The sequence below is a fragment of the Halichoerus grypus genome, chromosome 8, assembly GCF_964656455.1.
Source record: "Halichoerus grypus chromosome 8, mHalGry1.hap1.1, whole genome shotgun sequence".
In the NCBI taxonomy this organism is placed as follows: Eukaryota; Metazoa; Chordata; class Mammalia; order Carnivora; family Phocidae; genus Halichoerus; species Halichoerus grypus.
This window is the reverse complement of record NC_135719.1, coordinates 61,429,763-61,452,089: the sequence shown is the minus strand read 5'-3', so window position 1 is coordinate 61,452,089 and position 22,327 is coordinate 61,429,763. Positions and strand designations below refer to the sequence as shown.

The 22,327-nt window shown below is 36.3% G+C and overlaps 1 protein-coding gene across 7 annotated transcripts in view; it reads right to left on the bottom strand.

Annotated features, from left to right (window-relative positions):
- DMXL2 (Dmx like 2) overlaps positions 1–22,327 on the bottom strand; it is a 147,321-nt gene that overhangs the window by 5,847 nt on the left and 119,147 nt on the right. The window contains exons 24-38 of one of the 7 annotated variants that reach the window (XM_036116616.2): positions 20,515–21,596; positions 19,929–20,120; positions 18,345–18,421; positions 16,401–16,528; positions 14,126–14,374; positions 10,686–10,864; positions 9,074–9,204; positions 8,468–8,589; positions 7,860–8,061; positions 6,912–7,029; positions 3,633–3,695; positions 2,762–2,848; positions 2,562–2,683; positions 1,000–1,138; positions 254–314 (exon numbers count right to left, since the gene is read on the bottom strand). In XM_036116616.2, the coding sequence (XP_035972509.1) occupies positions 254–314; positions 1,000–1,138; positions 2,562–2,683; positions 2,762–2,848; positions 3,633–3,695; positions 6,912–7,029; positions 7,860–8,061; positions 8,468–8,589; positions 9,074–9,204; positions 10,686–10,864; positions 14,126–14,374; positions 16,401–16,528; positions 18,345–18,421; positions 19,929–20,120; positions 20,515–21,596 (2,952 nt within the window). Of the gene's footprint in view, positions 1–253; positions 315–999; positions 1,139–2,561; positions 2,684–2,761; positions 2,849–3,632; positions 3,696–6,911; positions 7,030–7,859; positions 8,062–8,467; positions 8,590–9,073; positions 9,205–10,685; positions 10,865–14,125; positions 14,375–16,400; positions 16,532–18,344; positions 18,422–19,928; positions 20,121–20,514; positions 21,597–22,327 lie in introns of all 7 variants that reach the window. The other 6 variants (XM_036116615.2, XM_036116618.2, XM_036116617.2 and 3 more) reach the window with 6 other exon arrangements.

The following is a 22,327-nucleotide window of genomic DNA, read 5'->3' as shown; positions in this document are numbered from 1 at the left end:
GGGCGCCTGGGTGGCTCAGTTGGTTAAGCGACTGCCTTTGGCTCAGGTCATGATCCTGGAGTCCCTGGATCGAGTCCCGCATCGGGCTCCCTGCTCGGCAGGGAGTCTGCTTCTCCCTCTGACCCTCCCCCCTCTCATGTGCTTGCTCTCTCTCATTCTCTCTCTCTCAAATAAATAAATAAAAAATCTTTAAAAAAAAAAAAAAAAGAATGACAGAGGCCATTTACAATGCTCTGGGTCACAAAACACTTACAATACTGATGGACTGGGTGGGAGGTCATTCTCTTAACATTATGTAGATTCCTTTTCATAAGCTTTAAAAGAAGATAAAAGACAAATTCATTTTGTGCATCACAGAAGAGACAAGGAAGAATACGGGCTTCAGGCCAACTCTAATTCTCATAACCTTTATTCTCTCACAACTGGATTATTACTAACATATGGCCTGTTGTGGGTTTTCTGAACCACTTCACATATGACACTCGTCCGAACAGGCTGCAGAAGCAGTCACTCACGAGCGTAGCCCTGGCCCATATGGACCAGGCAGATACCAAGCGGCTTCATCGAGTGATTAAGAGAACTCTCCTCCAAGTGCCCTCCCTGAGGACACTGAGGAGTATCTGCAGATTCTTCAGAGCAGAACATGAGAACAGGACCCCTTCAACTACAGTGACTAACAACAACGTTATAGACACATTTTTCAAACACCTGCAGTAGACACAACTCCTCTTTGTCTCTGCTTTACCACTTGGTGCTTCTCAGTTTGCTCATCTATAAAATGATAATGGGAGATAATAAAAGCACCTACTACCTAGGGTTGTTGTGAAGGAAAGCGTGTACCTGACACAAAGAAAGTCACAACATCTTAGCTATTATTATTACAGAGTACTAACTAGTCACTGCCCCTGATCTTTAGGATCATTCCCAAGTCAAAGTGATTTCAACTTATTTTTGGGTGAGTCCGTACCCAGAAACCACACTTAATAGTAAGTAACATACCACACCGGCTCCAGTGCTGGTCTGCCCACTGCCCAGCCACGGCAGAGGTGAAGGTGGACGCACCTGACCTGCTGAATAGCCTGTTGTACTGGCTTGATAAAGAGTTGTAGTGGAACCACGATAATCAATATCATCTGAACTGTGAAAAACATTTATGTGTTACGGTGAAAGTTCCATTTTCTCGTAATACAAATTCCAATTACAGAGCTTTTTATGTACCCACAGGTCTTTACTTATAAATAATGAATACCCTTAAGAAAAACTTAGGTGTAATTCCTAACCATAGGCAATTTTAGTACTAGTTAACTTTTTCACTTTAGACAAAACTTATAAATTTAATGTTGTCCGGGGGCAATTTTACTGCTGCACAAGTTGGAACAAATGTTTTGAAGGATTTAACACAAATACTCTTTTTATCATGTCTAGAAAAAGATTATATAAGGTCTCTTCAAATACAGATATCCCATGTATCAGATTCACGTGTTCAGGGTGGTTAGTACTTGGATGGGAGATTCATACATTTTAAAGAAATCTGAGTTTAAAAATTTCTTCAAGTATTAGTAATCATCACATAAAAAGGTTAAATTTTTATGATGGACTGTATCATATTACATGGTTACATCAACTCTGAAGTAATATTATATGCTGACATCAACTCTGTAGTAATATTTATGCTAACAAAACAGAAAACCCAACAGACCAAGGAAAGAAGCTATGATGCACCATTTCCCAAGCACATAAAATGTCCAAGAGTCTGTAGAAAAGCAAGAGGGAAGGCAAACATGGAGGAGGAACCCCCAAATAGGAAAGTGTTGCAAAATACTGTTGGTGCAGTATCCATAGCATTACTGAAAAGTAAAGTTCGCTACATTTTTATCTGTAAAAAGGGTATGCTTGTCAGGTGGTAATCAAGAAGAAACACTGAAAATTACTCAGTAAATGTGACTTATCAGTCTAATTAATATATTGGTGTATTCTACTTTTTGCTTTAATTATCCAAATCAGCCGAATTTACTGAATACTATGTAATTCCTGACATTTCTTTGGGGTTAAATGTCAATGCTGTATTTACGGCATTAGGCTTTGGTATTGGGGATTATTCTGACTCCAACACTATGAATAGTTCCATGTCTAATGGAAGAAGTATGGGTCATTTGTTCATTGATGTAAGAAGAACCTTTTTTTGGGGCGCCTGGGTGGCTCAGTCGGTTAAGCGGCTGCCTTCGGCTCAGGTCATGATCCCAGGGTCCTGAGATCGAGCCCCGCATCGGGCTCCCTGCTCAGCGGGGAGCCTGCTTCTCCCTCTCCCACTCCCCCTGCTTGTGTTCCCTCTCTCACTGTCTCTCTCTCTCTGTCAAATAAATAAATAAAAATCTTTAAAAAAAAAAAAAAAAAAAAAGAAGAACCTCTTTTTGGCAGCTAAACCAATTATGTTTGTTTCCTATCCAAATAAAGGGAAAGACATACATGCTTTTCAAGATAATTCAAGTCATGGGCATAACCATTTAATGGGTTCTTTAAGAAAACCTCATTTTTAGATGGACTACACAAGACAGACTAACCTTTTGGATTCTCGGTCATATTCTTCTCCAATCCATATATATGATTGACAGGCCAACAGAGAAGTAACATCGAGTTCTTGTACATCGTGTGTTGAAGCCAAGACAATTTCATTACAGTTCGCCTACAAAGCAGAGTCAGTAATTTGAGCAATTTCACTAACAAAAAAAAGTACAATCTTTATAATGACTAAAGCTTTTACCTTATTAATGGAAAATGCCATGATCATATCCGATTCCTTATGAATGATTTTTGCCTTTCCACCTGGATAGCCCAGGTCAGCTTCAACCTACAAAACGTTTATTGAGTTTCAGTTGTCGTGCAGCAATGCGTGAGACACACACACATTCCACAAAATTTAAAAGAAGGGTAAGAAGAAAATGTAACAGCAACAGCAAGAAAAAAGGTACCAGTAATTTTAGTATGTTGAAATTTAGCTTTGGAGTTAGCTTAAATTCTCTGATGTCCTGTAATCACCCCGATTATAAAGATTTCCATTGGGATACTGATTAACTGTCATGAAAGATGGCTAGCATAGTTTTCATTAGTATTTGTAACAGCAATATGCCACTTGCATCTCTTCCAAAAGCGTGCAGACACTGTGGTAAGAATGTGTATGCATCAAGAGGCACAGAGTGGAGGAAAAAGACAGTAAGACAAAGGAGTCATATAAGAAATTAAACATTTTAAGATAGGGTGCTGAGACAGGAATAAGGAAAAGTTGGAAAGAACAGTTAGAATGGGACAAAGGAGATGGATGAGAAAAAGGTACACTGGCTTAGGGTCAAAGATGATGGGAAGGAAAGAAGATGCAGAATCGAGGAAAGACAAAACCACCATGTTTAAGGAGAGACTGGAAAGGGGGAGACATGAAGATGTCACAGGAAGAAGGAAAGAAAAGCATCGATGCTTAGGAAGAGCAAGTCAGAAACAGTGGAGAATTTCCTACCCCAGGCCACTGAGGTGTATGGGAGCAATGAGTATTCTGATTAGCCAACATGGTTAGTACTAGAGATGAAGGTTAGCTCCTTGAATTCTGAGAATGAGCAAAGTACAAGAGCATGGACTACTACCTTGCTGCGGGAATCTTCCGCTACGCAGTTTTGTTTGACCTGTTCCACATGTTCTTCTACAGACTAAATGACACCACACATCACAAACACAAAACACATGCATGAAACGAAATTATAAAAAGAATGAAAAATTTCAAAGTGAAATGGTCAATCCATAACTTAAAGATGGTAAAAATGAATGTGTAAACTTTCCTTTTAAAAGCACAAAATCAAGAAAGAAAAACTGAGTAAATATGATGTCTTCAGATGAACACAAAGCAAAGCAAGCAAAATTCAAGTTAAAGGGACTATTACATACATAAAGATTGTTTCAAAATAAGATGGCTAGCATAGTTAAAAATTAGTTATCGGCATACCAGTTATGTAACTTAAAATCCAACTTACACTGCAATCTCTAAAAATAAAACCTACCTGAACAAAAAGATGCATTCTCTACTACATAGATTCCTATCTTACAGGGGGTTATTCCAAATACAAATTAAAACTATTTCTGAACGCAGATTCAAAGTACTGATAATTATTTCACTCTTACTCCTAAGAAATATATCCATGAAGGAGGAGTCAGGGATTAGAATTCCCATCAACTGTTTACTATAATCAAATTTTTCTCCTTATACGTAAAGAAATATTTGATAAAATGGGGCACAGGAAAGAAATCACATAAACAGCTTGCTCCTGGTTGATGACAGGGTCATTAGGGACAGCTACGATCAGAAATAATAGTTGGAAACCTGTGAAGGTTTGGTCAGAGCAACACACTCCTCCTAATACCTCTTGAAGTGACTGCTTCACTTTTAGCCAAAAAGGCCAAATTCTCTGTGCATGCCTTCAGCGACTGCCCAGGGCTGCTGCAGTGGACAATGACAGAAAGGCAAATGTGTGCAAGGCCCACTCAGCAAAAGCCAAACTGCTGAATGACCTGTTTGCCTTTAATCAAGTAGCTGAGTTTGCAACATTTATTGATTTCGCAAAAAACTGTCTTATAGAATATTCTTCTTTAATATATTCAAGGAGTAAAAATATCTTCTTATGAATATATCTAAAATTTCAGCATTTCTCAGGAGAATTTTCTAAGTAATTTTTAAAAATGAGGCAACATTTTAGAATTTTTAGGATTAGTTTGTCAATCAATTTACTGAATTTATCAAATTTTCGAGTACCAAAATCCTATTTAATGATTTAAAGAGATAAACCACTCTGAGTGGGTAGTTTTGATAAATGTTCCATATTTCTGAGCTTAATGACCAGTTTTTATTTTGTCTTTACAGCTTTAACATTTTTTCAATTTTTTCCTTAATGAAAACAAATTTTCAGCAGATCTGTGCTATTCAGTACAATAGCCATTAATCATATATGACCATTTAAATTAAATAAAATTAAGTCACACTAGCCACATTTCAAGTGCCCAGTAACCATATGTGACTGCTAACTATTATATAGAACAGATAAAAATTTCCATTATCACAGAAAGTTCTATTGGATAGCACTGGACAAGATAGTAATTCTATTCAATAATTTGAAATTCAAAAGGTACAAAAGGGGTACATGATAAAAATTCTTCCTCCCATCCAAAGTCCCACCACATACTTCCCATCTGTGGAGCCAACCAATGCTTACAGAGCATTTTAAGAAATGTTCAATTTATCTGTATCCCACCTCCCTCTTCATGGAGACCCTCTGCTGTTAGAAAATTTGAAGAGAGAACACACAGCATGGGCTGCTGATCCCAAGAACACAGAGACTAAGGGGCAGGAAAGGGAGAGACTTAGTTAAAGAAGAAAGAAACCTGAGGGAACAGATCCTGAAGGACAAGTCTGAGGGTCCCAGCAGCCCAGAACCCTGGCTTCCCACAGCACTCCGAGGCTCTGACAATCCAACCAAACCACCACTACAAACCGCATGAATAATTAAAGTATGTTTTCAATGAATCATTACATTTAATAATCTGAAGAACTGAACACTCAAAAAAATTGATCCTTCAGTGAACTGGCTTTCTGGGAATAACAGAGTCCTAACTGAGCAAGTATCTTTTATGTTAAACCTATTTCTTAGATTTCTAGATCTTATTCTACGGAATTTGGACTCAGCATCACTACAGGAAATAGTGTAAACAGTGGACTGAACGAAAGAGAATTTGACTCTACGATTTCCCTAACAAAACCCAACACACCGATGATTTCAATACCATCTGGATCTTTTGTTATTGAAAAAAGCTTCTAAGACTCCAAAGAAGCCCCACAGCTCATTTCACCTACTTCTTCATTTAGATACATAATATTAAATCCATACAGAAAATAAATGACCATTCACAAGGGCTGACCACAATTACCATCTAGATATGGGTGACTAACGAAAAGAATGAGTCGGGTAGGTTCTGCCACTCCAGGTATGGGGGGAAACGGAGATGCAGTTCTGTATTTTACCTTGGGAAACTGAGCCATGTAAGCTGTCCCTCTCAGCTTTCACTTTCCTAAGTGAAATATAATTCGTTACTCTTTTCTCGTAGATTTTGTTTACCAAATCTTTAATCTCATCTGATACTCTACTCTGAACACTGCCCATTACCTCATTAAGTAGCCTGATATGTAGGACTGATATGCTCATAGAACAGATCTGTGCACCCCTCATTTAAGAAGGAAGAGGCAACTTTTAAGTTCTAAAGTCCCAGTCTCCCAAGTTCCTGATTCTTCTTGAACCCTGTATGGCATTACATTATTAATTTATATTCAGCTTAAAAATCACTGTGCAAAGCAGAACCTCTGCCTCACTTTGTAAAAGCAAACTTCCTTCATCTCGTATTGGTATTTCTGTAGTTTATTCTCCTTCACAAATTATCCTGAATTTCTTGCTTCTAAAGTTTATCCTGTTCATTTCTAAGTGCTAAATAAATAAGATGCTTTTAAAGGGCTATGTTAGATTTCCAATTAAATGATTTTCAAAGAATCATCATATAGAGTACACTCATTTATATATTAAATTACCCAAATCATCCATCACAGTATTTAGTATTTGTAAAAGCCCAATGGCAAGTATTGCACAAGAAGGACCAACTTTCACTTAGTTATATATGATTTACCAAGGGGTCTATGTTGGCTTCATTGTTCTAAAATGAAAATTATAAGATTTTATCTTATAAAAGAGATTCACTGTAGTCTGGTAAATAAACTATTATGCATAAGGTATGAAAGATAGTAAGTTCCAACCAAAAAATAAATCAAGCACTGACTTCATTAGAAATGTTAAAACAAAAACTACGCAGAAAAATTTTTTTCAAAATACCTCACTCTGTTTTCTTTTCTTCGTGAAAATATATCTAATAAATGTCTCTTGAAGGACTTCTTGTTTAACGAGGAAATGCCAGAGTCGTTTAACTGGAAGTGCAGAAGAATCCCGGGATCTATTAGAAAAAAATTAACGTATCTTCTTTTACTCTGTAGAAAATATGCTTCATATCTGCAGAAACTTAAAAAAAAATCCTCCACTATCTATTGCAAATAAGTTACATTATTAAGCTCAATAAAATTTTATAATTTATTTCTTTTAATTTTTAGTTCTTTTAAAAATCATTCCTTCATCCAGCAAGTAATTCTCTAATTACAGGTTCTCTGAATGAACAGGTTGAGCTGAGAGTCAAAAGAAGTTCTTATTATTCTCTTTTTAAATTATATTGTAGGGTTGGTTCTGTTGGTTACATAACATCACCAATGACTATAAAGTCACAGATTTCATTTTCAATAGCCCAACTAAAAAGCCTTGCTCTTTCAAGCTTATCAGCAATATTCTTAATTATGGGACAGGCGCCTCACAAAGGCATGTTGCTTATCCAAAGGACAAGCAGGAGGGCAGGTAGAAGTTCAAAACATCAGTAAAAAACCTTAATATGTTTATTGTTAAATTACTGCCAAAATGTCAGTAGCACCTTGTTTGCACATGTAGATTATTCCAAAATATTTCTGTATAAGTTCTTAAAATAACAGCAAAAATATAATAAATTTTTTCTGATTATAAAAGCAATAAGTCTATTGAATTATAGGTAATACTGGGAAAAATGTTTTCTATGCAGATTGCTAATGTTTTCCTTAACATATAACTACTAGAAATAGAACCACAGGTTCAAAGTTATGAACGTTTTTATATAAACATAATATGGGCACATTTTGCCAAACTATCTTCCAAGGAAAGTTAAACCAGGTTACACTCTCATGAGCATTATGAGAGCATCCTTACTTGAATGGAGTATTTTCTGGTTCTAGCATTGCTTTATTTCGAAGAATAGCTGGTCCGGCTCCTACTGAAAGGTCAGTTGGGTATGTGTTGATATAGTTAGGGGGTGGACCTTCAAACTGATCCATTTTCTCTTGCAAGATCTGTTCCCAGTTCTCCAAGTTTTTAATCACAGCAATGCCTAATGGTGATGTCACAGGCAACTCTAAAAGGCGATAGAAAATATCTTGTTTTGATAAAAAAACATGGTGATCATTCACATATTTTAAAAATCTGAATTTTTTGAGCCAAAACCTCTGAAAACACAAATAAATCTGAAAATGTTAATCTTACACCATTTGGATTCTTAGTGCTTTTAACAAAATGGAAGGCCAGCTCTCTAAAATGAGCTGAGAAAATATATAGCTTCTCTAGTCTAATTTCTTGCTTTTTCTTTCAACCCTCTGGGTAAACAGTGGTTCTTGCTATGAATTAAAATCATGGACTGGGACCTAAAAAACACAAGACCTCATAAAATCTCTAATTTTTAGTACCAAATGCTCTTTTACATAGATTTTCGTGAAGAGAAACTTGATGCTAATTTATTATATTTAAGAACATTACTTACTTACCAGAGAATTCCAACCCAGCAATGGGAAAGAAATTCTTGACATTGTGAAGTACTAGCTTAACCATTGTCAAATGCAGAAGAGCCCAGCTGTTCAAGGAAAACAAACAAACAGATTCTCCTTCACTGAAAATAACATCAGGAGAGAAGCATAGTAATGATTCCTGTCAATTGCTTAACCCAATCTCCAACCCAGAAAAAAAGCTGTTTTTTTCCTAACAACCTGAACCTTTGGATACACTCAAAAAATAGAAAATATGTAACAATATGTCACACTTACAATATCTGAAAATTAACTAATGGAAAAAATTTACCACATAGTCACATGGAATCTAATAGCATATCAATGAATATATGTTAAAGTTCTAATAGCACATCAATAAATTATGTATTTTTTCTCACTAAAATGTTTGTTTCCCCTCTACATGTAAGCTATTCTTTGAAACTAGATGTGAAAGAAATACGCTGTCTAGAAATTTACCTCAAAGGTACAGAATTACTAACCTGAAAATGGAAGTCAACTCTTGTATAAATTCATGATAATATTACTTAAAATTACTAACATCAGGATTTTTTTTTTTACAAAAAAAAAAAGAAAATCCTTACTTACCTATAAGAATTTGGATCTTGGTGCTCTTGTATTTGTGTATCTGAAAAAAAAGCATCATCTTCTTCTTCATCACTATGAATGCTTTCATCAGAATCATATATAACACCACTATCAGACAAAGGGAGAAATGGCTGCGATAAAAGATAAAGTTATTTTTTAAATATATAATTGGGTTGTTTTTGTCCTAACTTAATACTGAATATTTTAAGTGGTGTCTAAGTAAAAATTTCCTTTCGCAAGTGATACTAGACCTAGAAAAGTCAAGAAAACTAGGCAAATTCCATAAAATACCTGAATAGCTAGATACAACAGAAATATTTCTGCAGCATTAATTACAACAGCCAACTTATGGAAGCAACCCAAGTATCCACAGATAGATGAATGGATAAAGAAGATGTGATAATACACAATGGAGTATTACTCAGCCATAAAGAAGAATGCGATCTTGCCGTCTGTGACAACATGGATGACCTGTAGGACATTACGCTAAGTGAAATAAATCAGACAGAGAAAACAAATACCATATGATTCAATTATATGTAGAATCTAAAAAACAAACAAACTGGGGCGCCTGGGTGGCTCAGTCGGTTGAGCCGCCAACTTCGGCTCAGGTCATGATCCCAGGGTCCTTCTCCCTCTGCCCCTCCCTCTGCTCATGTGCTCTCTCTCTTTCTCTCAAATACATAAAAATCTTTAAAAAAGTAAATAAAAGTAAAAAACAAACAAAAAAACAGAAACAGAATCATGCAGAGAACAAACTGGTGGTAGCCAGAGGAGTGGGAGATGGGCAAAATAGGTGAAGGGGATAAAGAGGTACAAACTTCCAGTTATAAAATAAATAATTCACGGGGATGAAAAGTATAGCATAAGGGAATATAGTCAATAATACTGTACTAATGTTGTATGGTGACAACTGATAACTACACTTATTGTGGTGAGCACAACATAATGTATACGATTTCTGAATCCTTGTGTTGCACACCTGAAACTAATAGATCATCCTATGTCAATTATACTTCAATAAAAAATAAAATAAAATGTATATGACAGAAATATTAAAAATCAAGCCTTTTTCTTATGTATCAACATAACTAGTGAGAAAATCTAAAGAAAAAGGACACACTAAAAAACATAAATACCAAAGGAAAAAGTTTATGAAAACGTTTTTGTCAAAGAGCTATAGTGAAGGAAATCACAAATCCTTCTAAAAGCTATATAAGGAGACCGAAACATGTAAAACTGTAATTCTTTACAAATTAATTTACAGGTTTTAAGTTAATTGCAATAAAAATCTCCCTGGGGGGGCACCTGGGTGGCTCAGTTGTTAAGCGTCTGCCTTTGGCTTGGGTCATGATCTCAGGGTCCCGGGATCGAGCCCCACATCGGGCTCCCTGTTCGGCGGGAAGCCTGCTTCTCCCTCTGCCCCTCCCCCCGCTCATGCTCTCTCGCTCACTCTGCTCTGTCTCAAATAAATAAAATCTTTAAAAAAAATAAAAATAAAAATAAACTGTAGTTATTCAACCCAGAAGCTGCCTCATCATTCCTATGTGATGCATACATAAGAATTAATAAAATAAACACATACAAAGCTTGTGCTCCTCACACCCCTTACCTTTGCAACAAAATAATCCCACATACTAAGTTCAGGAGGAATAAATTTTTCTTTGTAAGATGGTCTCTCTGCAGGCACCGGTGGTGGGGTAGCATCTTTTACAGGTCTTCCGGGGACTAGCATTCGCATGTTAAATCTCCTACGGTGTTTATCTATGTCTTCAGAAGGAACAGGAGGTGCTGAATAAAGATAGAAGGGGAAAAATAAAAAACAGCATTTATTTTCCATTATTAATTCAAAGAGTTCAAGTTAACTTTTCTTTTCAACCTACTCTTGCCATGTTTTAGTTTAGCCTGAATTACTTCTATCTGTGCTTCTAAACTTTCTTAGTTACTGCATCCATTTTCCAGCAATCATGGCAGAGATGCAGATGAGGACAGAGGATCAAAGAATACCTTGCCATGAAGCAGCCTGTGTGCTACACAGAATATGGATTAAAGTAATTCTATGTATAATGCATCAAATAAATGGCATATTCATTAATGCTTAAGTCATTATTTCTGGCTAAGCAGTTCAAGAAAGATTCATGGAAGATGTAGCATGTAAAGCACGCCTTTAAAAAAGAAGGCAGAAGCTCAATGTGCAAAGAAGAAGGGGCAACACAAACCAGTGACTAAAGGTTTGGATGAATGAGGATGATAACAGAGAGAATAAAATGGAGTAAGCATCGCTAAGAGAGTTATTTAAAATGGAGCCAGGAGGACACTGAGGAAGTGGGGTTTATGCGTCTCCTGTCTCCAATTCTCGTAACTGCTGTTGAACTCCACTAAAAGCCAAGGCATCCGCTGCATTTAGAATGGACATAAATGGACTTTTCACCTAGCACTAGTCATAGCAACCAATCACATACAGATTAGGGTAACTATAAATATTACAGTACCAATCACATCTCCTTCAAAACATTGTATGTAAATTTCCTGTTTTCTCCTTAAAAACTGTAGCCTCCTTTGTCTCTCCAGAGCATGCTTTCAATTTCGGTCAACTCTGTGTCTCCCAGACGGCAATCCCAAAGACCCCAAATAAATGCACACATTTTATTTTGCAGCTTGCGATTCTGTCTTTCTTTTTTCCCTGGTCGACAAGGAGTAAACTACTTTTGCCAGACAGGCAGTAGGGAGGGGAATAACAAGAACAGTCCAGAATTGGGCTAGGACAGGGCTCTGGATGTGAAGCTGGGAGCTTATCCTATGGGCGATCCTCACTAACACTTCCTGAGCTAGTCACAGGGTGAGGTACGGTTTGCTCAGTCAATGAGACAGAAGATGGAGGACGATCACGTCAGGAGGGCGAACTAGTACGGTGGGTAGTCAAGACTGAGAATTCTGAGTTAGATATGAGGAATACAAAAAACAAACATCAAAAGGATTCAGGAACTAACTGGACAGGGGAAGGCCAGAAAGTAGAAGTCAACCCACTCTTCTCTTAAAACTCTTTACAGGAAATCATAATTCTAAAAGATTTTATTTATCTGAGAGAGCGAAAGAGAAAACTCATGAGTGGGGGGGAGGGGCAGAGGGAGAAGCAGACTCTTCCTCCATGAGTGGGGTGTCTGGCTTCTTTCACTTAGATATTTTTGAGCTTCATGCTGGTTATAGCATGTATCAGTACTTTGTTCCTTTTTAATGGCTGAGTAACACTCCATTTATGTATATACCACACTTTGTGTATCCACTCATCATTCTTGATGGTAACCCATAATTATCTTTCAAGTGGACTACTGCAATAGCCCTCTTCTTTTATTCTTGTTGCACAGTCTATTCTCCATACGGCAGCTAGAGTAGGCCCTGTGAAAACTTAAATCAGATTAGGTCACTCCTGCCAGTAAATTTCCCATCTTTCTTTAAAACAACAACTGAAGTCTTTACCATGATCCATGAAATCCTAAATGACCTCACCCCCAGCTTGTTGTCTTACCCTATCTCTGTCCAAACTTCCCCAGCTCAAGACAGCCACTCTGGCCTCCTCTGTAGTTCCTAGAAAATACCAAACTCATTCCTACTTCATGACCTTGACACTCCCCTTAACCATCAGCTTGAAAGGGTCTGGCCTGATACATGCATGGTATGATCCCTGACTTGTCCAGAACTCTGATCAAACAGTCTCATCAGAAACGTGTTTTATCACCACTCTAGACTGTTCCCATACACTTTCCTTCATCACCCTCCACCGACTCTGCTTTATTTTTATCATAGTTCTTATCGTAACTGAAATATTATTTGTTAATTTGTCTACTGAGTGTTTACCTCCATTAGATGTAAGCTTCATGAAGGTAAGGGATTTGTCTGTGTTATTCACCCCAAAGCCTAGAACACTGCTTGGCATGTAGTAGGTGTTAAGTGAATGCAAACACAAATGTGTACTCAGAGGTTTTAAGCATGGATGACTTGATAAATGAATTACCATGAAAAAATAATAGAAAATTCAGGAAGAGAAAGAGGTGATTTAAGGGGAAAACTTTCAAACTTAAGGTGGACTACAACAAGACAGGAACTTGATAAAGATGAAGAGTCACCCGCAAATAGTGGGAGTGAAAGCAATGAAAGTGGGTAAGATCTCCTTTGCTACCTTGATTTACAGACTTACATTTAATTTGACCTTGGGCAGGGGCCCCCGGGTGGCTCAGTCAGTTAAGCATCCAACTCTTGTTCAGCTCAGTCATGAGATCCAGCCCTCCATTGGGCCCCACGCTCAGCAGGGAGTCTGCTCAAGATTCTCCCTCCCCCGCTGCCCCTCCCTCCACTTGCACATGTGCTCTAACAAATAAATAAATAAATATCTTTAAAAAAAATAATTTAACCTTGGGCAGTAAGGACACAGATTAGAACCAGTGCCATTTAAACTCTTTGTGCCACTGATTCCTCATCTGTAATAAGATAATTTCTAAGGATAAATTAAGATAATTAAGATGTTTCAGCACCAAGATGGAAACCTTTCCTATGGCATCAGTCTACACCTCACCATATCCTACCATCTTAAAAAGTGGAATGAAAAACACATTCTAGTATATAAGGGAAGAAAAAAAAAAGACAGAAAATGGAATTTCAAAAACCATAAGCATGACTGGAAAGGCTATCTTGCATATGACCATGAACTTAATCTAAAGCCAATTGCTGGTATATTCTATAAAGATTATTTAAATCTTCCTTCTCTAAAAACTATCCTTTTCCCTTTCCATTCCTTAACGCTCTCCTCACTTACCTTTACCTGTCCTCTATTTCTTTCTTATCCTCCTCAAATTTTTCCTGACTTATCAAAAACTGCTAAACTAAAACTATATTTTTTATCCAAACACGAGTTATTTACTATCCTAACCACAGTGGTGATATTTTAAACATCACTCATTTTCAAAATAAAAATTATTAAAACATTAAAAAGTCTTTTACTTTAACACTGGAAATTATTTACATTTACGTATGTTATTGGTATCAAATTTATCTTACCTGAAATATTTTCTGATTGCCTTTGAGGTTTCACAACAAGTTTCACTCCCCCTCCAAAAACAGCAGCCCACATTCGATTATTTAATGGGTGGGCTGCAAGTCGAAACAATTCATTGGAGGAATTTGTAGCTAGAGCATGTATCAATAAACTTAAGTAAACAGCAACAACAGCTTCGCACAACAAAATGTTCAATTTTGGCTGATCTTCATCTTGAGCTGAGCTCAAGAGATTAATAAGTGAGCTCACACCTGTTAGGGTATATAATAAGAAGTATATCAGCAGAAAGCTCCAGAAGAAAAAAATCCAAATTTGTAACTTAACCAAAATTATGTATCTATATTATATAATATATATCATACCCATAATCTGAGCAACAAAATAAATGATAGAAATGGATTCTAGCCTACGGAATGAAATAAGACCCGCTGGTTTATACTAATAAATGAGTGAATAAATAAATGAAAAGGAGAGAAAGGAAAGCTCTTCCTCATTTCAATTTCAACTAAAAGTAGAAAGAATGATAGAAAATCAGAAAAAAATCACCATCCAGTAATCCCCACAGTAATATCTGATTCAGACAAGAATCATCACTGGATGCTAAAATTAGTGGGTAAGAGTATAATATTTTACATATCTCTTCAAAAGAAACTTATTAATTCAAAGAAAAAAAACTGCTTAACAAATGAGAAATCTGGCAGAAACTATCTTAACAAGTGGTCAAAATTAACAGCACCAGTAATGGAACCAGTCGATATCATGTGCCTCTTGATATTCTGCACTAAGGGCACACTATCTCTTTTGTGGTATCCTTGCCAAAAATATATAACCTGAGTCTAATATTAAAAAAAGGTCAGGAAAACCCACATTGAAGGACATTCTAAAAAATAACTGACTAGTACTCTTCAAAATTGTCAATCATGAAAGAAGAAAAAAAAAAAAGGAATGAAGAACTAGTCCATATCAGAGGAGATTCATGAGACATTACAACTAAATGTTACATGGAAGACATGAGTGGGACAACTGGTGAAATTTCTCAAAGATCTACAGGTTAGAAGAACAATATTGTATCAATGTTAAGATGCTGAGTTTGAAAACTGTGCTATGGTTATGTAAGAGAATGTCTGTTTTTAGGAAAGACACATTGATATATTTAGACGTAAAAGGGTATCATGTCTGCAACTTACTCTCAAATACTTCAGAAAAAATATATATGTACACACACACACAGTGGGGGAGAGAGAGAGAGAGAGAAAGAGAGACAGAAGGATGAATGGTAAAGCAGGTATGGCAAAATGCTAAAATGTGTAGAATGTGGGTGAAGGCTATACAAAAATTCTTTGTATGTTTTTGCAACTTTTTGTAAGCCTCATTTATTTCAATAAAAAAATAAAATGAAGGGGCACCTGGGTGGCTCAGTCAGTTAAGTGTCTGCCTTCAGCTCAGGTCATGATCCCAGCGTCCTGGGATCAAGCCCCATGGGGGGCTCCCTGCTCAGTGGGAAGCCTGCTTCTCCTTCTCCCTCGCCCCACTCATGTGCTCTCTCTCTCTCACTCTATCTCAAAGAAATAAATAAAATCTTTAAAAAAAATTAAAATGAAGACAATGTTTCCAGAAACTTATGCATAAGTGAATTTTAAATATACACTTTGAGTTTGTCACTTTTTTCTACTGCGACTCTTCACAACGATCATTAATGTGTAAAGTCAGAGTTATAAATCAAGTAGAGTAAAAACTAAATGACACAGCAGACCAGGAAAAGGTATGAAGAGAGTGGAGAAGGTTTGAAATAACTGATGTGGAGAATGAGAAAGAGAGCTAACCAGGGAAAGAGAAGGGTTGACAGAATGACAGAAGTGCCACAGAACAGTCACTCTTATCCCAACATACAAATTTACACTCGAGAATAATTGTAGTCTCTCTGATACATCTGTGAAAATATCTCTGTGATACTGCTCTCTAATTTAGGATTTCTAAGGATAAGGAAGAGGATGTGCTCACCCTTATGAAAGATGTTAAACCTTGTTTTTTTATGCTGGTCAACACAGCTGGGTTTTGAAGCCTTAACTTTCTGAGTCTTCAGACAACATTACAGTACTTAAGAATTCCTAATCCATGGCAGAAAACATCATCAAAAACAAACAAATAAAAAACCATTCACCAAAACCACAAAGAACAACAATCAGGAAACCAGTTAGTAACTTTTTAAAATGGAATTGCCAAATAGAAGATTTAAAAAAAATCAAACAAACAAACAAAAGCACTTAAAATTCTCACCAGGCCATTGAGCAGGAGAAGAATTTGGTGTTGCATGTTCTTCAATACTTTCTGTCCTCAGTCTTCGGCGATCACTTAAAAGAAGTCCTTGATAAGCCATTCCTGTAAACTGGTTTCCTTCTGTTTGACTGCTAATACAAATAAGGTTCAGTTATTTAGCATCCTAACAGAGGTAAAAAGCAATTGCACTTTATATATATTTCTTTTAGATGATTATCATGACATTTAGTCATTTTTTTTTCATGTTTCAAGTTTTTATTTAAATTCTAGTTAGTTAAGGGGCTCCTGGCTGGCTCAGTTGGTAGAACATCGACTCTTGATCTCGTGGGTCATGAGTTCGAGCCCCACATGTTGGGCATAGAGATTACTTTAAAAAAAAAAAAAGAAAAAAAATTCTAGCTAGTTAACATATATTGTAATACTGGTTTCAGGAATATGACATTTAGTCTTTTTAAAATCTTTTTTTAGATGCCATTTAATAATTTAAAATCTTTTCTAAATTCACCAATTTTTATTAAAAAAAATCTGAGAGTAAGAAGACTACTGTTGGTACTAGACTATATTAGAAAGTTTCAGGGTACTATTTTCTTGAATTTCTTAGCTCTGCAAAGTTGTGTGAGCTTAACCTTGAATTAAAATATGAACTAAAATCTGGAGAATCATATCTTAGAAGTATCTAATCCTAAAGTCAAATGTGCCTCAATATTTATTTCCTTCATCTTTGTGGAGCTGGGGAAAATATAAAAGCAGAAAGTAAAGCTAACTCCCTTAAGGGTCAATCATAGCCTAAGGATGAGAAAATACACATTTTAAAATATTTATTTGGTGCCTTTTTAACCAGTGACTGATATCAAACAAGTTGTCTTTGATCATTAAGATGATCACAGTCAATTAAATAAATTCTTTTTTCCTTATTTACATGTCCAAGTCTTTGTAGTTACTTAGAGGGGGTGTCATTGGACTAAAAGCAGAACACAGGCCATTTTAAGGAAGTAATTCCTTTTGCAATATCAAGTCTTCTCACAAAAAGCTGCTGAGGGAGCCTGGGTGACTCAGTTGGTTAAGCGACTGCCCTTGGCTCAGGTCATGCTCCTGGAGTCCCAGGATCGAGTCCCGCATTGGGCTCCTTGCTCAGCAGGCAGTCTGCTTCTCCCTCTGACCCTCCCCTGTCTCATGTGCTCTCTCTCTCTCATTCTCTCTCTAATAAATAAAATCTTTAAAAAAACAAAAGCTGCTGAATTTATAAGAAAAAAATATAGACATGTTTAATATAAATTTAATGTGACTCTATTTATATTACAAACTTTTCATTTATTAATATAATTCATTTAAATCTGGGTCATCTTTCCAAGTGATTCAATTTCTTACTACTTACATTGCTCTCATCATTAAAATGCACAGTATATACTGATAAAGGTAATCTGACCTTTAGGAAAATTTAAACCATTACCTCTCATTGATACCACTTCCAAAGACTTTTATATTATATGTAAATGGGTAAGTAAAACTGATTTCAATAATTCTATGTAAGAAATGTACTTTTTGAGTTTTTTTTTTTAAGTATTTCCTCGTTCAAATGAAAACCAGTTAAACAGATAGGAGCTAATCCAATTCTAAAAGAAATGGTTCTTATGGGAAAAAAATAGAAAACTTCATATTATAAGTTATTTTGAAGAGTGAAAAATTCTTTTAAAATCAAAAAAGACAGTGATGATGATAATTTCCCTTTACTATGTATCATGTTCTATATGCCTCTGTTGTTACTAGGTGACAGCTAAATTAAACAAACCTATTTTATTTCTCATTCTCTCTCATCTATTAGAGTATACATGGCAGTCATGTTTGAGGATTTTTCTGTCCCTAGGAAACAGAACTTTGATATAACTCTGGAACAGCTGAATGTTTTTGCCATATTAATAACTTAGCATGATTTTTTTTTTTTACCTGTAGCTGTGACTGTCACACAGTGCCTGGTAAATTGATGCAGAAAGCGATGCTGCAAGTGAATGAAGTGTGTGCACCTAAAACCAAAACAGCCAGTTACATTTCATACTAACATTTCTACACAACAGTAATATCTTACATATTAGAAAATACCCAGCAAACGAGCAATATCCTAAACAAGACTGGATCCTGAGACTACTAACTCTACTTTAAAACTTCTCACCCAACTTAATATGCATGCCCACAACACAGCTAACTGATTCAGACACATCTTTATCAAATATTTACTTACTGTGAGCCTGAGCAAAGCGCCAATGTTCATCTATTACTGGGACGATTCTACTTGCTAATGGTTAAAGATTCATATTCCAAAAAAGCAGAACCAAAATAAGTATACAATTTTCCGAGCTTTTAAACTGCCTTACAAAATTTCCCTTGATGAAAATAAACACTTGATCTTATCAATAAGAATGAATTAAATGTTTAGCTATATCAATCACTGTGTGAAATGGCTGATTTTTCAGAAAACAAGTAGTTTATTTAGTACTTACAAGTAGTGCATACTCCTAGAATTTTAAATTTAGAAAGTTTAAAAATTATCAATATAAAAACTACATCCTAAAAAAAACCATACTGAATCAACATTTTCAGACTCATAAAATCTTAAATTTTATGGGAACTTAGAAATAGTTTCATCCTCTTTGAAAGCCTTATCCAAATTTCTAGGAACTGGAAATGTTTACTTAGAATTTATATGCATTTAATGCCTTTTCTAAGTGTCCAAATTCACCTAACAAATAATTTAAGTAATCTTTCCTGAAACACTAATACAGATTAATTCATGCTATGGATTCCAAGTCTCTAATAGGCTGATGTAACCAGTAAATCATGGGTCCTTCAGAAGAATGCACTACCAGAGGTCAAATGTGCCTTTTAAACAAAAGAAATAAAAAACAAAAAATGTTGGGGACCCGAAATGACATCAGCCACTGGAATTGGAAAAGTGTAGCACGAATACACACAGGCTAGCACAGAAGTAGTCTCGTCAATTCCAAATCCTGCCAAGCTTCTTAGTGTTTTCTTGGGATCTACCTGTTCCTAAGTTTTCAGCACAGGGTATGGGGTTTCATTTGGGGGTAGTTAAGTCTGTCAAAACCCTGATTGCCTCTAATACTGCAGAGCCTCCAACACACACAATCATCAAGGAAACAGTAGTGAGGATACTTTCTCTGGGATATTTCTGATCAGTCATGGTTCTCTCAAAGATACTCCCTGAGCTTATATTCTCATAATATCCTGGCATACAGTCATAAACATTTCTAAATTAATGGTTCATTTAAGGGGAATGAGGAATTTAAAGGAGTATCAAGAGGCAAGAATACGGTCTAGAAAATTTCATAATCAAAAGAGTATTTGCCTGTCTCAAATTACTTTTCCATAAAGAGTCTTCCACGATCAGGATTGGGGACGTAGCACATGAAGAGCACTTTGAAATATTTCCTCCAAGTTCAAACCAGAAGACGAGTTTAACATATTTACCTTCTCAATGTGCACAATATCAACTGATCATAAACTTTACATTACCTTCACATCTCCAACACCGGGATGAGGTGGTGTTTTCATCTGAACAATAGTGTAAAGTATATCATGGATGTGATTATTTAGGTATAGTACAGGGTTAGCTATGACTGTTTTTGTTGAAGCAATACTTGCTGAAAGCAGCGGTAGGGTGGTGGGCAATGGAAGTGGAGACTGGAGCTGCTTCACTGTAGTCTCCTGTGGGTTACAGTGGATTATTTTTTTTTCAGAGTAGTTAAAATGGAGGAAAAAAAAAATCAATTAGCAGTTACATGATAAATATACTGGTGACAACAACTGAATAAAAGCAGTATGTATTTATTCACTCATTCTATGAAAATATATTGAGCACCCAACAGTATCAGTTGCTCTGCGAGATGCAGAAGATATAAAGATGAGCAGGACACAGCTGTGCTCTCAAGCTGTTAAGCCTACTCATAATCACTAAAGCTCTGATCTCCACAGACCCCTGCAGAGCATAAATATCTGCCCCCCAAGAACGGAGGAGCTGGACATATTTAGGTTAACTAGTAAAAAGAGCTATTAAAATTATTTAAATAACTAAGATTGAAAACAAGAGTGAAATTCGTACCTGCTGTGATTCTTGTAGCAAAAATTTGAGTTCCATCCTTACGGAGGCCAGACCACCACCCTGGGCCCCGTGAAGGCTACAGTAACTAAGAAACACTCTCAGGAGATCTTGGTTTTTCTGTAACCACAATTTTCGTCTTTCTGCATGTTCTCGTTTTGCCTGCAATCTCCGTCTTTCTATTTGGTGGCGCTCATAGGAACCTATATCTGGTTTGTCCATCATTTCTTCCTGGTCCAGAAGATCACTCTCTACCTTGGGATGTGTTTTACTGGCATATTCTTTAATAACTGATTCATGGTTACATATCTCATGCAAGGCAGCAATTTCCTTTTCAAGCCAGTTATAGAGCTGAAATCGGAGTTTTCCACCATCTACTTCATAACCTGTAGCGAGTGTTCTTAGCTCAGTCATAAGGATCTTTAAACAAGCTCTGAATTTTAGTTGCTCAGCAATCACATCAACTTCAGTGTCACCTTCCAGAGAGTCCTCTTCCTGAGGAGTCAATAATACATTAGGGTCTGAGGCTTTCTGATCTTGTCTGTCTGTCTCCCTGGCAACTGTACTTTTCATTATTAAACCAACAGCATCTTCTTCTTCCTCTTCCTCTAAGGCACTATCATGCTCCTCACCCCAATCAAGATTAAGAGGCTCCTCATCAACTTTTACTATTGGCTGGCTCCAGTCAAACTGTGATGAAGTGACATTAGACCAATCAATGCCAGAACTTCCATTGTCATCACTCACAGTCTTTGATTCTGAAGGTACATCATCCATCTTTTTAGGAATCGAGTCCGGCTGACCTTTTTTTGAAGGTAAGGCAGATATTTTGGTAACTTTTGGAATTTTGGAGAGTACCTCCAAAGCTAGAACAGGGCATCCAACTTTAAAATGAGCATTTGCGGTGGTAAAGAATAATTTTCTTTCTATAAGGTTAATTTTATCAACAAAGTTTTTTTCAGTTTTGAGACCTAAGGTCGCCAAAGTTCCTTCAGGGGAGGCAAGGTTTCTTCGAATAAGCAAAGGATGAGTTCGAAGGTAGTTGTAGAAACTAAACACCACTGGGTTACAAGATTTGATGGTAACTATAGAATTAAAACATACAATCACAAGGTATTATGTTAATTTGCACTTACATTACAAAAGAATAAATATGTCAGCATTTCCTCAAAATAAAGGATACTTAAATATTATTTACATATTTATTTTTAATATTGCTTCTATTTTTTAAATGGAAAGAAAACACCCAAAAAATGTTTAATTGGTTCCCTAAAAAGGGAGGGAAGAATAGGAATGGAGAGGTCAGGAAACAAGCTAGGTCTCTCTGAAAATACCTTGGTTTGATATATTTTATTTCAAAGCCATGTCAACATTTTATATAATTTTTTTAAAGATTTTATTTATTTATTTGATAGAGAGAGAGAGAGAGACAGCAAGAGAGGGAACACAAGCAGGGGGAGTGGGAGAGGGAGAAGTAGGCTTCCCGCGGAGCAGGGAGCCCAATGCGGGGCTCAATCCCGGGACTCCAGGATCATGACCTGAGCCGAAGGCAGATGCCCAATGACTGAGCCACCCAGGCACCCCACATTTTATATAATTTTAAAGGAAAAATTATATTTGAAAAAAAAGCAACAGCAAAATTAAATAAGTGATTCTGTATATCAAGCTGGTAGCATAACCACACAAAGAGGAACTATAAAGTGACTTTAAAATAAGTAATCTGGCTGCGCACCCTTACTGGGATATACATAAAAACAAAAATAACTACTGCCCCCCAAAAAAAGCTTAAACTGTTCTCAGTAATCATGTTGCTGTG